The sequence below is a fragment of the Meriones unguiculatus genome, chromosome 5 (genome assembly GCF_030254825.1).
Source record: "Meriones unguiculatus strain TT.TT164.6M chromosome 5, Bangor_MerUng_6.1, whole genome shotgun sequence".
NCBI classification, from domain to species: Eukaryota; Metazoa; Chordata; class Mammalia; order Rodentia; family Muridae; genus Meriones; species Meriones unguiculatus.
The window spans coordinates 128,220,618-128,236,346 of NC_083353.1; the positions used below are offsets into that span (position 1 = coordinate 128,220,618).

General features: G+C 41.9%; 1 protein-coding gene across 7 annotated transcripts in view; it reads right to left on the reverse strand.

Moving 5' to 3' along the window:
• Positions 1-185: 185 nt before the first annotated feature.
• Positions 186-15,729, reverse strand: part of Abcc9 (ATP binding cassette subfamily C member 9) — a 111,120-nt gene continuing 95,576 nt past the window's right edge. For 5 of the 7 annotated variants that reach the window (XM_060384427.1, XM_060384429.1, XM_060384424.1 and 2 more), the window contains 7 exons: positions 14,869-14,999; positions 14,093-14,171; positions 11,717-11,825; positions 9,872-9,975; positions 9,005-9,138; positions 6,594-6,656; positions 186-2,689 (listed from right to left, as the gene is read on the reverse strand). In XM_060384427.1, the coding sequence (XP_060240410.1) occupies positions 2,552-2,689; positions 6,594-6,656; positions 9,005-9,138; positions 9,872-9,975; positions 11,717-11,825; positions 14,093-14,171; positions 14,869-14,999 (758 nt within the window). In that variant the 3' untranslated portion in view covers positions 186-2,551. The other 2 variants (XM_060384428.1, XM_060384425.1) reach the window with 1 other exon arrangement.

Consider the following 15,729-nt stretch of genomic DNA (forward strand, 5'->3'; position numbering starts at 1 on the left):
GAGCTGGTCCACTCAATGGAAACAGCCTTTGAGTCTATTTATGCAGGTGATGGGATGCGTGTGTGACTCTTGGGGATCATGAAGGCAGGCAAGCCAGATCCTGCCCAGCAAGTACGTTAATTCACATCTATTGACTGGCTAACACTCAGTGGAGCTGTCTGTGGAAAAAAAGTCACTCGCTGTAATTGAGTAAACAAAAGGACTAATTTATTATGTCAGGTAAGCCAACATGTTCTCATGTACTAAAGAGAGTAAACATATAGTGTACATAATAAACAACTTTAATATACTGCGAATAAATAGAATAAACAACAAGGAGTAATATAAGTAACCCATAGTTACAGCCATGTGGCTAGCAGTAAAAAAAAAAAAAAAAAAATCAGTGGAGAAATTGCAATCTTTATTTGGAGCTATGCATTTGTTTTAGTGCCAAAGGCACAAAGATGGACAAGATATGGTCCTGATTATAATACCATTTCCTTAGAAAGATCTTTCCATACCTAATCTAGGTCTGGGAGAGTCATGAGAAATAGTGGAGGTTCACAGCCTTTGAGAAAAACTCACACAGTGACACCACTAACCCTGTCATTTTCCTATGAAAATTTTTTGCATTTATTGGGTCTTGCAGATAATAAAGAATAGACATGAGTAAAGTTGGTTTGGTTAGATAAATATAAGATTTAACTGTCGAGATTATTTTCTTTTTTTACATTTTTACCTGTAGTAAAAACTCATTCCTGTCATGGGAGGTAACACAAGCAGAGTAACAAATGACTGACTGAGAGTGTCACCCCCCGAGTTCATGCGGTAGGTTTGATTTTTGCAAATAATCCAACATTTACCCAGCTTAAGTAAATAAAAGTTTTCAGGGGACCAAAATTCACCTGTGTACAGGACAGTGTAGTTTTACATGTGAACGGGGCTACTTCTGTCAGTGAAGTCTGTCTCTGTGTGGGCAGGTGGGAGCATCGTGGTTTTCAGCCCCAACAGAACCTTCAACAACAGCAGTGTTTCAGTAGATTAGTCCAATTTTCTAATGAAGTGTTTTTGAGGTTAAAGTCATTGGTAATGACTGTGATCTACTGGCTTTCTGCAAATACTAACAATACAATGATTTTTCTTGCAGTGAAGTTTTAGATATGGAACAAAGGTGGTGATTTAAGCTAAGTAATCTGACCCATTTTGTCCGTCTTTGTGACCTCTGTTCTTACATTAGGGCTCTGCATCCACGAAGGCCCCTTGATATATCCCACCACACAAAATCGAAAGTCTTAAGACAGAATAAACAATACAATAAAACCAGTACAGGAACTATGAGGACATAATTTTTCTTTCCCTGTCAGTTATGAGGGCTTCGAGATATCACATGTGAAGACCCTCACATGGAATTTAGCAATGCTTATATCAGATGGGTAAAAGTTTAAACAAAAAAATCTGTGATGTTTAGAATAATATTCAGTAAGTTTGACTTTATAATTAATGAATTAGCATTTAAATGAAACATGATGCTAGCATCATGCAGATTTCTGGTGCGCTCTTTAAAATTAGGACAGGAAAAAGTGGCTACGAGTGTGACATCAATGCCTATGGCTGAAATTTGCCAAGTAAAACTAAACACTTGCTACCTATGTAACTTCAGAGTATGGACTATTTTCATCCTCTCACAGCATTGTAGGGGATACTTGGTACCTCTGAGAGAAGTGCACTTGCCAAGACTAGCATATGGCAAAGACATGGCATTAATATATATATGCCTATATATGACATATATGTATATATGGCATACGTATGTATATATGTCATATACAGCATGTATACATTACAGATAAGACCATTTGCCTATATTCTTTTGAGTCCTGAGTAATACAGCACCTTAGGCTGACAAAGAATTAAACTCCAGAAAACTTAGGTGACCTATTGCTGAAGGACTGAGTCTAACTTGAACTTTCTCCTCATTGGACAGAAGAAAATGGAAACAAGTATAATGTTTTCAAATATTCAATCTCTTTCATGATCTTTCTCATGTAAGGTATTGGTCTTATAAGGGTATCAAAAATGTGATGGCTTCTTGGTGACAGGAAATGATTTAAAAGGGGAAAAGTTAAAAAATATATATATATATAATAATGTTAAAAGCGTAGAGAACATTCTCCTATGGTAGATCATGAACTTGAATATTTCATTAAAAAGTGAATCTTCTTCTATTCTTATCATACATGGGCACCCCATAGGAAGGCAAGGCTTGTCTTCCAAGTAAGACTGTGGTAATACTGATTTCTCATTTCAGCTTCCATGCTTGACAGACATTGGCCAGCCTGCTACCCTAATGTGGCCAATCATCAGAAAAATTTCCAGGATGAACCTACAGGAAACTGATCTCAGAAAACTGTTAAAAACAAAACAGGACACAGAAATCCCAACTTTCCACACAGAGATCTGCCGAAACTCACTGCACAGCCTGTGAAGGTCAAGTGAAGGTCAAGGCCAGGGTCTCCCGGTGTGATGACTGGAGGTGTCTGCCTAAATACAAGTGCTGTTGTGAGGCGTCTTGTCACATGTCTGCACGAACAAACGAGGCAAACACTCCGTCTTCCTGGGCCAAGAGGCTTTCTGGGGTGTCGTACTCTAAAATGTTTCCCCGCTTCATCACGATAACCAGGTCTGCAGTCAGAATGGTGTGAACCCGATGCTATGTGAATGCGGAAAGAGCAACATTGGTAATGAGTTTGAGCCCAAGAGTCAAAACAACGAATATGACTATTTCATAGACTGGTCATGCGTGGTTGCTTCTTTACTGCGGGTGTGCCAAGGAATGCCCTTTTCTTTTATTTATTCATTCATATAGTTTTAAACACAGGCAGGCAGAATGGGGTTCTGTTTGCTCTGTCTTAACTTTAGTGCAGCTTTAGTGTCATTATTTTACTGAAACTTGACAGCTATGCATGCTAATAAATGTGTCTCAATGAAACGCTAACAGGAGCCATTGGGAAGCAGTTGGGTTCTTGATTACAATCATGTCACGTGTGAGCCCACTAAGTCCCTGGATTAACAAACAAGAAGAAGCACCCTGAGAGATTCGGGTCTGGGAGTCCCACCTGGAGAAGTCCGTTCTGGTGTTCAACATTTGAACGCAATGTCCAGAGTTATTGGCATGCAGGCTCTTACCTGACAGAGCCACTCACTGGCTCACTTCCCATGTGGCACCCTTGGAAGCAGGGCTTTGGTGTTACTTATCAATACTAATAAAACTGCCATTTATCAAGCATGCGTCACATGGTAAGTGCACCACACACATGTACTTGTGAGTCATCAAAATGTTCTTCAGCTGTGGGTTTCCTCCCTCTCTACTTTATCAGGGTTAGGGTTAGGGTTCAGACAGATCAAGAGAAATAGAGAGATGACATGGATAATTAACAGCAGAATTACCACTGAATCATTATCGAGGCAGCTTTACAAACTTTGGAGGGCAAAGCGCTCCCATGCTGCTACTGAGCCTGGCTAGTTCAGGGGAGGTTCACCAACCACAATGAGGGTGATGGCCATGGATGTGAGCAGGCTCTCCTGTCAGACCATCCTCACCAGGGATGCTGCAGCTTTGCGCCTTTAATGGTGGTAGTGATGGCCCTGCTTTCCAGCACGATGTGAGAACATTTGCAGGGAAACTGTTCACCTTTCCTGGCACATGAAAGCAAATGATAAATGCCAGCTGCTGCTAGGAATTCTCTGTGGTTTAGAAAGGAAAACTCTGTGTGGTGCCTTTACTCTCTCTGAGCTCAGCCTCTGCAGTTAAAGTACTAACATGGCCAATCATTAGGGAAATACCCGTGAAGAACCTACAGGAAGTGTATCTCAGAAAACTGTTAAACTAGAACAGGACACAAAAATCTCAACTTTCCAATACAGAAATCTGCTGAGGTTTTTGGTACCATCCTATGAATGCCAAGGCGAGGATGCCTCAGGTGTGTTGACTGTAGGCATCTTTCTAAGTACACACACGTGGTGTAAGGCACCCTTCACCTGCCTGCCAGAGCAAAAAAGTCAGCCTCATGCAATTTTAAATTTGCTTGGAGATCCATTTTAAAAGTATCAACCAGCAGTTGAAAGCAGCGTGTGCGTGTGTGTGTGTGTGTGTGTGTGTGTGTGTGTGTGGTAACATGCATCTTCAATCCGTCCACTGCGTTAGCATTTTGATGTGGAACCAATGTAAAACTATTTGAGTTCTTGTCTATTCTTCTGTCCTTGCTGTCTGAGATGTGCGATGGACTTTAGACTTGTAGTGACTCGAGCCCCACGAGCCACTTTCCAGTTCTCAGTAGTCACCCCAGCTATCTTTAGGAATTTGCCAGAAGTTGGGGGCAATGTCCATCTTTGAGAAAAAAAATCGGAGCCATTTGCATCCCTGTGCATTTGAAAGTAATACGCACAACAGATTGTTTATAACAATGCATTTTCTTTTGGGAAAAATATTGTTTCTTTAATAACCATATCAGAAGTGCTTTGAAAAAGAACTTGGCTTTTATATCTACGAAGACAGTTTTATAAACATTGCTATAATTGTCTAAAATAATGTTTACTAAAATAATAAAAACACTGAGAAATTTTAGCCAACAGAGATAAATATAGCTTATGTTTACTCCATTAATTCACATTATTTTTGGTTGTTGAGAAAGTGTGGGGTCAGCTGTAATAGTGTTGATGAAAATTTCAAAATGCTCCACAGAAGTTAATCCAAGTGAGAGTGAGGAAGAAATTGTTCCCATAAATAAATAGCAGGAACTAATTCTGTTTGTCACGGCCCCTTTTAGGAAGCTAGAAAAACTTGTATTTTAAAGCTGTTTTATGATGTTTCAGCGGTGGGTGAACAAGGCACCAGGAGAACTTTCAGGCAGGAAAGAAAACAAATCTTAGCAAAGCTGTGGGTAACTCTGGAGGAGCCCACAATAAGCGTGGGCTGTCTGTGAAGAAGTGTGGGCTCTGCAGTCACTGTGGCACCTCCCTCCTGTGAGGTGTGAGGGGGACATTCGGAGTTTAACAACCTTCACACCAGAAGCCTGGGCAGAAGAAATGTGTGTGTAAAGTATTCTGCAAATACCATTAGAAAGAGGGCAAAAGAACGCACATTTTCATTTAAAGAGAGAAATTATGAAGACTCCCTTGGACCACCCAGCACCCCCATGCTGTGTGCAGAGCAGAGTGGAGACTTGGTCTCCTGGGTTAGCAAGGGTCCAACATTCCTCTCTCCTCCCACTCAGCAAGGGGCAACGGGAGATTCTTCCTTCTCCCAAATATCTCCCTACATGTTTCTAGTGAGACAGGTCTTGAACTGTACTCCAGAAGTGTTTTTCATGCTAGCTGGTTCTCTAGCCTCTTAAAGCATTTACCATGGTGAGAATGAATTTATGAGGCCATTGCCCTTCATGAAGGAAGAACCACAGAACTTATCAGGAAAATTAGAGATTTTTTTTTTTAACCTGGGCTCCATAGGAAGTCATTTCCTGGATGCCCTTCAAAGAGTGGCCTTTCTCCCAAGAGCAGCAAGTATTCACATAAAACCTTAGAGGCAGGTAACACACAAGGCATTTTTAAGGGTGACTAGAAAACAGCCTCAAATCAACTGGTCCTTAGGACAGAGGAGAACCTCATTCTTGCTCCTTTAGTGCTGTCTTTGGAAACATAGGATGTTCCTCAGTTAGTATCACACGATGCAAGCACTTAGGTGAGCTGACCAATGCGGTTAGACCCCATGGTTAGGACCCCACCCCCACCCTCCGGCCAGAACTCTCTTCAGTCGAAGCCTCAGCTCTGCCTTACTCAGTGGATTCTGCTAGGACAACTACCAGAGAAGGAGACACCTGGCGGAGCAGATCATGCTGGTCTACTTGTTGGTCATCACCAAGGTAGAAAAGAGGCCATTCTTGTGCGTGAGCAAGTTTGGACCAGTATCACACTCCACTAAAATACCCTCAGAAAAGACTAAAACAAGGTCTGCATCCACAATAGAAGACACGCGATGCTGGAGGAGAGAGAAGTGGAGAGAGAAGAGAATCAGCAGGAGGGAAGACAGTCTTCAGGGGGCTGCAGTGAGAGCAAAGATCAAACCAAACATCCCGAGGAAGGGACAGAAAACCAAGGTCCTTGCAAGCAAGCAAACTGACAAGGCACTAACTGACCCATCAACCTGATGGTTAACGAATGTAGGGACATTCTCCTTTGATCGCATCCTGCTGTGAGGTATCTCATTGTCTTCTGTTTTAAAACAGATGCAGGAATAGAAATCGAGAAAATACACATAAGCATTACCTAAATTTGTAATGGAATTGAGAACCTTCTTTCTGGAATGACCCTTCCAACCATCATGTTGTTGAAAATTAGCACACTTAGCACATGATCAGCTGATGTCCTTACACTTCAGATTATGTCATTGAAAATATAAAATATGATATATATATGTATGCATAAGTATATGTGATATGGAACAAGAAAGAAACACACAATTCGACACAAGCATATTTTGCCTTCTCAGATTTAAAGCTCAGAGACGCTTGCAACCTAAGCTACAGAGGAACGAGGCAGTTCCCATGCATGTCACTTACAGCTATGGTTACGACGGTGCGGTCCGCAAAAGCTGTCATTACTACTTTCTGCAAAATGTTTTCCTGCCAAAAAAGAAAAACAGTCTTTCAGTTGTCAGGTGCTTATTTTCTCTCATCAAAATATTTTATACTCCCTGCCCAATTCCTTCTGAGCATGCCCACTCCACATCTTCTGTGGAAGTTGCAAGAAAGAGCGAGTAGCAGGCTGGGTTTTGAAAATGTCTTCAAAATGCAAGAAGAGTCAGTGGTCTTAACCTTCTCCATGAGAATGGAGAAAGGCATCTTACTGTAAGAAAACATTTAACACAATTTTATTCTTGTGTGTGCTAAGTAGTGTGTGTGTGTGTGTGTGTGTGTGTGTGTGTGTGCCAGATGTGTGCAGGTACCCACAGAAGCCGGGAGAGGGCACCAAACTCCCAGTAACAGGAGTTTCAGGTGGTTGTGAGCTGGCTCAGGTCCTGTGCTAGAGAAGGAAATGCTGTAACTGTTGAGCAGCTTTGCAGCCCAGAGATCTTACGATCTTCCGGGATGGGGAGAGGAGGAGTAACAGAATACAAAATTTGGTCTCTACATATCTCATTTGGATTGTTGGCTGATTGCTTGAGCCATGTGTTCTCACTTCCTCTCCACTACTTAGGAGCAGTTGTCCTTGCAATGGGAGGTCAGTGCCAATTTGAAGTACTTCCAATCATAGGTCCTTTTGTTGTTTTATGCAGGTATAACAGTGTGTGCTGAGGAGAGGGATACAGAAGGAGTGCAAGCTTGAGGTGAGCTTGGGCATGGTGGTAAGTTACAGGCTTGCCAGGACTATGTATATAGCCAGGAGACTACACCTTAGAAAGCAGGGGTAGGAGCAAGAACCATATATGGCTGGTTCTTAACCATCTTGAAATGGTTTTCTTTGGCGTAATTTCACCCAATCTAAAGTGAGCAACTGGAAAGCAGCATGGAGTTAGGAGTGTAAAGTTTCTGGCCTTTTCCCAGGAGTCCATGGGGAAAGCCACTCTCAGTTGGAGTCATTACTAATCTTAACAAACACAGATTGTGGTAGCCAATGGATGGCTTTAATTACAGTGGTTTACTGAAAAGATATCTACATTCCATAGTTCAGCATTCTCCTGACATGTGGTCTTATTCCTGAGCACAGCACACTGCTCTCACCCACTGAGCCCTGACATTACAGCATCTTGAAACGTGAAAGGTCTAGTGCAGATGAATGAAACGCATTCCTCCAGACTAAGACCTCTGCTAAACAGCCTCTATTTTTCCTTCCATCTCTTCTCCAGTCTCCCAGGAGCTCCCTTTCTATGGCGTCCATTTCTTTTGGATTCTGTAAGTAAGGCCATGCAGAATCTCTCCTCCTGTGACTGACTTGATTCATTGGGACAGTACCCTGCAGTTCCAACCACACAGTCACCAGTGACAGAATGTCCTCCTTCCTAACGGTGGTGTGGCATTCCCTGATCTCTACATACTACATTCTCTTTATCTGTCTGTCTACACACACTTAGGTATGTGAAGGAATATATCAATAATGTTAGAGGAATAAGGCCAGGGAGACACCTGTCTGTTAATCAGAGTCTGGTCACTTTTTGCATACAGCCAGTGCTTGGTTACTGGGTCATATGGTAAATCTATTTTTAGCCTTTGAGGAATGTCTGTGCTAATGTTCATTCTTACTGTGTGGTAGGCTCCCTTTTCTCTCTGTCTTCCACAGTGCTCGTTCCTTTTGCATCTATTGCATGGCATAATAAGCTCAGTAAAATTGCTGATAGATTTTCAACATTCCCACTACAAAGAAACATGACAAATTGCTTGGGTTAAAAATATGTTCATTTGCTTGACTGACTCTTTCTACAGTGTATAACATGGATGATGACTTTATGTATTCCTCCTGCATGTGTGTGTGTGTGTGTGTGTGTGTGTGTGTGTGCGTGCACACACATGCTAAAATATTCACTAGTAAGAAAGAAGACAAAATCTACATCAAGGTATCTGGTGCTTATTTCTCACTTCTTCTCAATAGTTTAAGAAGTCAGAACTCATGTCAAGTGAAAACATTGAGAAGAGGTTAAGAGATTAAATGGCTTGGCCAAGGCCATGGTTAGCTACTGTGTAGGAGGGCTTGAAAAGAAATAGAAGAGTCCCACCCCTATTCTACTTGTCTTTCTGCTCTATCACCCTGCTAATTGGACTCTTCCAGTGGATGAGGGCTGAGTTTAAATTTTAGTGAATCTCCAGTACTATAGTAGCTTATCAAAAGTGAGTCTTGGTAACAGAAATCCTTTGGTTGATCAAGGACCCTGTTGGGGAGTCATTGGTAACAATAGCATTGAAGATTCAGAACACAGCCGGAAGTTTTCAAGCACATTTCCAACACATCGGTTCTCAAAGCCGAGACGTAAACTCACCGTGGCCATGTCAATGGAAGCTGTGGCCTCATCCATAATAAGTATACTGCTCTTCCGCACGAAGGCCCTGGCCAAGCAAAACAGCTGCCTCTGCCCAACACTGAAGTTCTCCCCCCCTTCAGTGACGGCGGCATCTGGGGCGAGATAGTGAGAGACTCACTAGCAATAGTTAGTACCCTTTGGGGGCAGGACAAAGTAAGAAAAAAGAAAACATGCGGTGTGCATGGCTAGCATGGTGTGCTGTTGAAGAGAGAGAGGGCCTCCCGATGGACAGAGGAAGGGTGCCACTGACTCGGCTTATTTTTGCCAACATGTGGAGACTTGTGTCTCAACAGCAAGTCAAGAAATACTGCTAGACATCTGCAAGAGCAGAGACCATGGGAATTGTTAAATTACATAAGCCAGTTTTCGAAGGCCTAGGGAGAGCAAGCGGCTTGTCCAAGTTCATGCTTCCCTAGGGTGTGGTAGGCAAGAAATAGAATATCCCAACCTCCATTTTACTTGTCTTTCTGTTTTATCACCCCAACCATAGTGTACCCTCCCAGTGTACGAGGGCTAAAAGATGGCTCAGTGGTTAAGAGCATCGGCGGCCCTTGCTAAAGAACCGTGCTTTGTTCCAGGAACACCTCGATGGCTCCCCACCTCCCACAACATAACTCCAATCTGCTGTGTTCTTCTGGCCTTTGTGGGCACTGCATGCACATAATACACATACAGACAAGCAGATACGCATCATACACATCAATAAAAAGAAATAATTTTTAAATTAGGAAACTGGTGCTGGAATTATGCAGTTCTAGCATAATTCTGGAGCTAGAGGCATGTGGAGTGGATGGTGCAGTGCTGACTGGTAACTGAAAATGGTACCTAACCCTCCTGGCAGAGATTTGACCATATTCTTCAGCTGGGCAATTTCTAGGGCCTCCCAGAGCCTGTCGTCGGTGCACTTGCACTCAGGATCCAAGTTAAATCTGTAAGGGAACATTTCTGTTTACCAGCCAATAAGGAACACGAGGCAACACAACCAACAGCCAGAACAGGGCTCAGCTCAGAGCAAACACGAATTCGCACTTCAGTGATGAGTGCATGAATGACTTTTAATGTTAGCACAAATTTTTTTTTACATTATTGGCCATATTTGCATATATAACATGATCGATGTTATTTTCTGCATCTATATTATGCTTAGCATAACCTGAATACTATCTAGTAAACATCCCCATAGAACTGATGCTAAACCCACAAATACATAATACACGACAGAAGTGTTCAGAGCATATCAGAGATGTAAGCTGATACAGTACTGCTAAGTAACTTGATGCATCTCAAACTTTTAATTTCTGTACAGTTTATTTATTTATTTTTGGTTTTTTGAGACAGAGTTTCTCTGTGTAGCCTTGGCTGTCCTGGACTCATTCACTCTACCAGGCTGGCCTCGCAGAGATCTGTCTGCCTCTGCCTCCCTGAGGGCTGAGATTAGAGGCATGTACCACCGTGACCAGCTAATTTTTTTTAGTGAAAGTATAATTACATAACTTCTTCCTTCCCTTCCCTTCCCTTCCCTTCCCTTCCCTTCCCTTCCCTTCCCTTCCCTTCCCTTCCCTTCCCTTCCCTTCCCTTCCCTTCCCTTCCCTTTTCTCCCTCAAAACTTCACACTGGCCCCCTTCTGTCTTTCAAATTCATGACTTATATTTCTTTAGTTGCATGTATATGTGTATGTATCTATACATATACATGTAGATACATATATATAAACACAGCCTGCTCACTCCATACCTTACTTGCATGTGTATGTTTTCAGGGATGATCACTTCATATTGGAAAACCAATGGATGTGTTCCTCCCAGGGTAAAACTATTTATCCCACTCCCAGCATTCCTTAGTTATCTGTAGTTCTGTAAGGTTAGATTACTAGAACATTTAATTAAAGAAGTCTGAATAATTAAAAAAGGTGAATAATGAGTGATATTCCACGCTTGTTTTCTCCGATATAAAAAGTAATTCTTAAATAGGGATAGAAAACACTCCTTTGTAATTAAGCTACAGGGAAAGGAATCAAAAAGGGAAAAACAAAAGCAAAACCAAAACCAAAACCAACTGAAAATCCACATAGGTGCACACATATAAATAACCCTTCCCCGCAATGACCTAGTAGGAGTCTAGGCAGGCCTTGGGCTCAGACAATCTGCTGCTGGAGCAGCAATTCCACCACTTACTTGCTATATGAACTTGGGAAAGGCACAACAGCTATGAGTTTCAAATTAATCATTCATAACGTGGGCACAATAATGCTCCCAAAAGCATTTTCTGAGGATTTAATCAAACAATGTGTCAAAAGCAACTACTGGGAATGTAAATATCTCCAATCATTTTATAGTTTTTACTGATTAGGGGAAACCACAAACCAGGTGCAGAGACCACGGGAGTAACCTTGCCCAAGTGATTTGAGAGGAGAACAAAGGCCATCAAAGGCAGGGAGGTGATGGGGAGGGTCTAGAGTACCTGCTGGGCCCAGGATTTAAGCAGGTGTCTGTGGGGTGGGACACCTCAGGGACCTGGCTGGTCACTGTGAGCCTTACAGAATCAAACAGAAAGGGAGTGCTCAAAGCTCAGGTCCGTGTTAAAGCACCAGTGCTCTGGGCTCCCTCTTGAGTTGTGGGGCAGCACTCTCTGTTTGACCACCTCGATGAGGCTGTCAGACCAGTCACTCACCTGATGGAGCCACTGAAGAGAATCGGGTCCTGAAGAATGATGGACAGTCTGGAGCGCAGTGTGTGCAATGGCAGTTTGGAAATGTCTATCCCATCGATGACTATCTTTCCTGTTAGAGGAAAACAAATGCCGCAGACATGAGGCAACCTCATGAGAGACATTTTCATTCATTTAAAAATTAACATTGGTGTCCCCTCTGCTGTCCCACCTCTGCCTCAGCATGAGGCCCTGGGCTCAGCCCTCAGGAATGAATTAATAAAAGATTTTTTCCAAGTTCTGGGCTGAAATATAGATATAGAGCTTCCCGTTTAAGCATTGGAAACATCTGTCTTTAACAAAGTGTACATTTCTGTTGAGATTTGTCTTTCTGATATATATTTTTTTCCTAAAGGAATGTTCCGTTATTATTCAATATTTAGCCAAGTAAGCCAAATCACTTTTCTCCTGTGGGTCCTCTTCTTTCTAGAATGCCTTTATCCTGTCCTCCTATTTCATTTTGATTCTTGGGATTTGTTGGGCTCAGACGTCCTGTATGTATTTACTTATTTTTTAAACTGTCTAGCTCCACCACACATGTAAGTTTCCTGAAGACAAAGCCTTTGGACTGTCATCCACCGCTGTAACGAGCAGCACAAAGCATTACGAATAGGAAAGGAAATGCTGACGTGAGACCTGGTTTCACTAAGGTCGCGCTTACTGTCTGTAGACTTTTACAGGACTACAGATTCTTCGCGTCCCCTTCACTTCATAGACTCATTTCCACTTCTCCGTGATGGATGTTCCTTGTGAGCAAATATGATGAACTCAGAGTAGGTTCCCACAGCCCTCTTACTTAGCAAGAAGCCGCGGCAGCTTGTTCAAGCAGAGGCAAGGAAGATGAGTGTAAGTGGTTTCTTTCTGGATGACACATTGTTTATTAGCATATTAATAGCCTCCTGCTACTAAAGGCATCACGTTAGTTATGATTCTCAGTGGCCTGAAATCACCTTTCCAGATGCCTGAGGATCAGGTTACTCCAACAAGCTCAGTCATGACCACAGTTTCCTTAAATGTCAGTTGTCTTTGGAGCACTTAATTGCTGGGAGACACAGCCACAGACTCTGCTGAAAGCATTACCCATTCTGGAATGAAGAAGCCACTAACCAACAAAGTGGTGGATGTGATCTGAATTTACTCTCCCTATCCGATTTCTATGGTTCAGATTTGTATTGTACATATACATACATATTAGTATAAATATATACTAATTTATATATATATATATAGACAGAGGTTTTTTATTATGTGGCCCTGGCTGTCCCATGGCTCACTATAGAGACCAGGCTGGCCTCAAACTCACAGAGTCACTTGCCTCTCTGCCTTCTGAATCCTGAGATTAAAGCTGAGTGACAACATGCCCAGCTACAGTTGTTTTGTTGTTCATAAACTTATCTTTTGTCTCAGCGTTGTTTTTCAGATTAAAAAATATTAGCTGTCAAGTGTCATAAAAACACAAAGCACTGCATTATTACCATAATTAATAGATACACTACGGGGAATTATTTCCTGGGGTGGAAGGTCAGGGTCATTGCTGGAGCCTCTTTCATTCAGGATTGCTTACATGTTGGTCTGTTGATAGCCACTTGATAAACTAAATAGTATGACACTACTCTTCTAAAACAAAGATTAAATGATCTATGCTGTCATTGTGCATGAATAAATATTTCTGGATGTTGAGGACATGATTTTTATCATTTTACAGCAAGATTTGTCTATACACAAAATGTCCAATATCATTAAACTGTAATTTTAAGAACACAAGTATCAAGGTCACACAGCTAAATTACGGGTGCAGATTACTTATGTCTGTGTGATTTTTTCCTTCAGCAGAGAAAGTTGGTTTTGTTTTTTGTTTTTTTGGTTTTTGGTTTTTTTTTGTTTGTTTGTTTTTTAATCTGCAGAGAGCAAAGCAATGCTCGCTTTCCTTTCCTCTTAAAATCCCACCTCCATCTGCCGATGCTCAATGTGGTGGCCATGTTTATTCTGCAAGCTGCGTGCTCTTCTGTCATCTTTGAGGCTCCTGCCTCTGCCCCTGTGCAGGACACTGAGTCCTGATAAACATTTGTGATTTATTCTTGCAGAAATGAGTAAATGGATTTTCATTTTATTATTTAAAAAAACATTTTATATCTTGCTTTAGTGTGTGTGTTTGGGGTTGCACTAAACACAGGTGCACACGCCATGGTACATGAGGAAGACAGAGCACAGCCCATGGGAGCCGCTGTCTGCTCCCACTCTGTAGTCCTGAGTACCGAGTCCAGCCTCTGTGGCAAGCACCTTTGCCTGCTGAGCTACGGAAAGGCCACCCGGATGACAACATTTCAGTTAACCACTCACCATCAAATATGTCGACCATTCTGAAGAAAGCCAGAGACAAGGATGACTTCCCACTGCCAGTGCGACCACAGATGCCCACCTGAGAAAAGCAGAAGCAGTCCAGACTCAGACCACGACATGAAAGGGATGGAGCTATTTTTAGCTTGCTCAAGGTATCATGGGAACAGTAAAAAATCTGCTCAAATAATTACATTATAATAGTCTTAGAGCTCATGAATTATGATAAAGTCCCCATTAAGATTTTAATGGTTGCATTTTTATGTTTATTTTTGTGTGGATGTGTGGCTTTCCATTCATGGCCTTATTTCAGTATTGAGTTATAGTTGAACCTTTATATAACTGTCCAGTTTTTACTGAGCAGTGACGGGTTTATAATAACGAGTCCACTTGGCCTCATTTAATCTTTGTTTTAAGTATGAATTAAAAGAAGTCATTTTCAGAGTAGATTTGGAATGGAGGCAAAGGTCACCAAGGGTATGTCTACTACAGCTCTGACCCAGGAAACAGAGATTTTAAAAACAGTGTGCCTGGTGTTGACCTTGCTGCCTTTATGTGAAGCTAATGAAGGGCAGAATAGCTTAGGGGCGTGCAGTGTCTTGCTTTGACCCTCTCTCTTCCCTTCTCTTTCATGCAGATAATCTTGCCCACAGCGTATGCAGAATGTGAGCCTGGACATTCACAGTGGACACTGACACAGGATTAGCCCACTCGTATGGGAATGGGGCTCCACGAGAGACTTATGCACATGAACAATCAAACAGTGGTGCATCTCCCACCTTCTGCCCAGGTTTGATGTACGCCTTGACATGTTTCAGAACAGGCTTCAGGTTATTTTCATATCTAACACATAGATCGTGAATCTTGATCTCGCCTTCCTGTGGCCAATGTTCTGGGACTTGAGAAGGATCTGGGGAAAGTAGAGCAGACAGACGGTAGTTAAAAGACAGATGAAGGAAGGATCACACACTTAAGTATGTATACAGTTTTCAGGAAGAACTTTAACACATACATATATGTGTGTATATAATTTTACATAAATCAAATGTAATACTAAATCAAACTATGGCAGTTTATTTTTTTAATTAAATCACATTCAGAGTAAACAATGTTGATTGAGAATTTTTTTTAGTTATTTCCTTTAAGTTTAATTTTTGAAAATCCCACATAGTTACACAATATACTGTGATTATTCTTCACCCTGACTGACCTCTGTTAGCTCACTTTCACTCCTGCTGACTGACCCCTTCCCTTTCCTAATTAACCCCCTCCTACTTTCCTGTTTTCTTGTGTTCTACAATTTTAACCTGAAGGTGGAGTGGGCATTAACATCATCCCATCTCTTCAGCATCCCAACATTCAATGCTACTCAAGCTAAGTTAAGATAGTTCATTTGTGAATGGTTTACATGTAAGTGGACCCTCAAACATCCGAAGCTTATAATGTGAGGGTATCAGGTATTTGAAGACAGAAGATACCGCTTGCCTCCCCTGGGAGGCAGACAGGAAGTCAGCACCTGCAGTTCTAAGTGGACAGACCCATGGGGAGGTAAACACAAAGCACTCTGGGAGCACAGAGAGTGGAGACCTGGGCCATCCAGGGGGACTTGAAGTAAAAGCAGTTCTTGAAATAAATCTCAG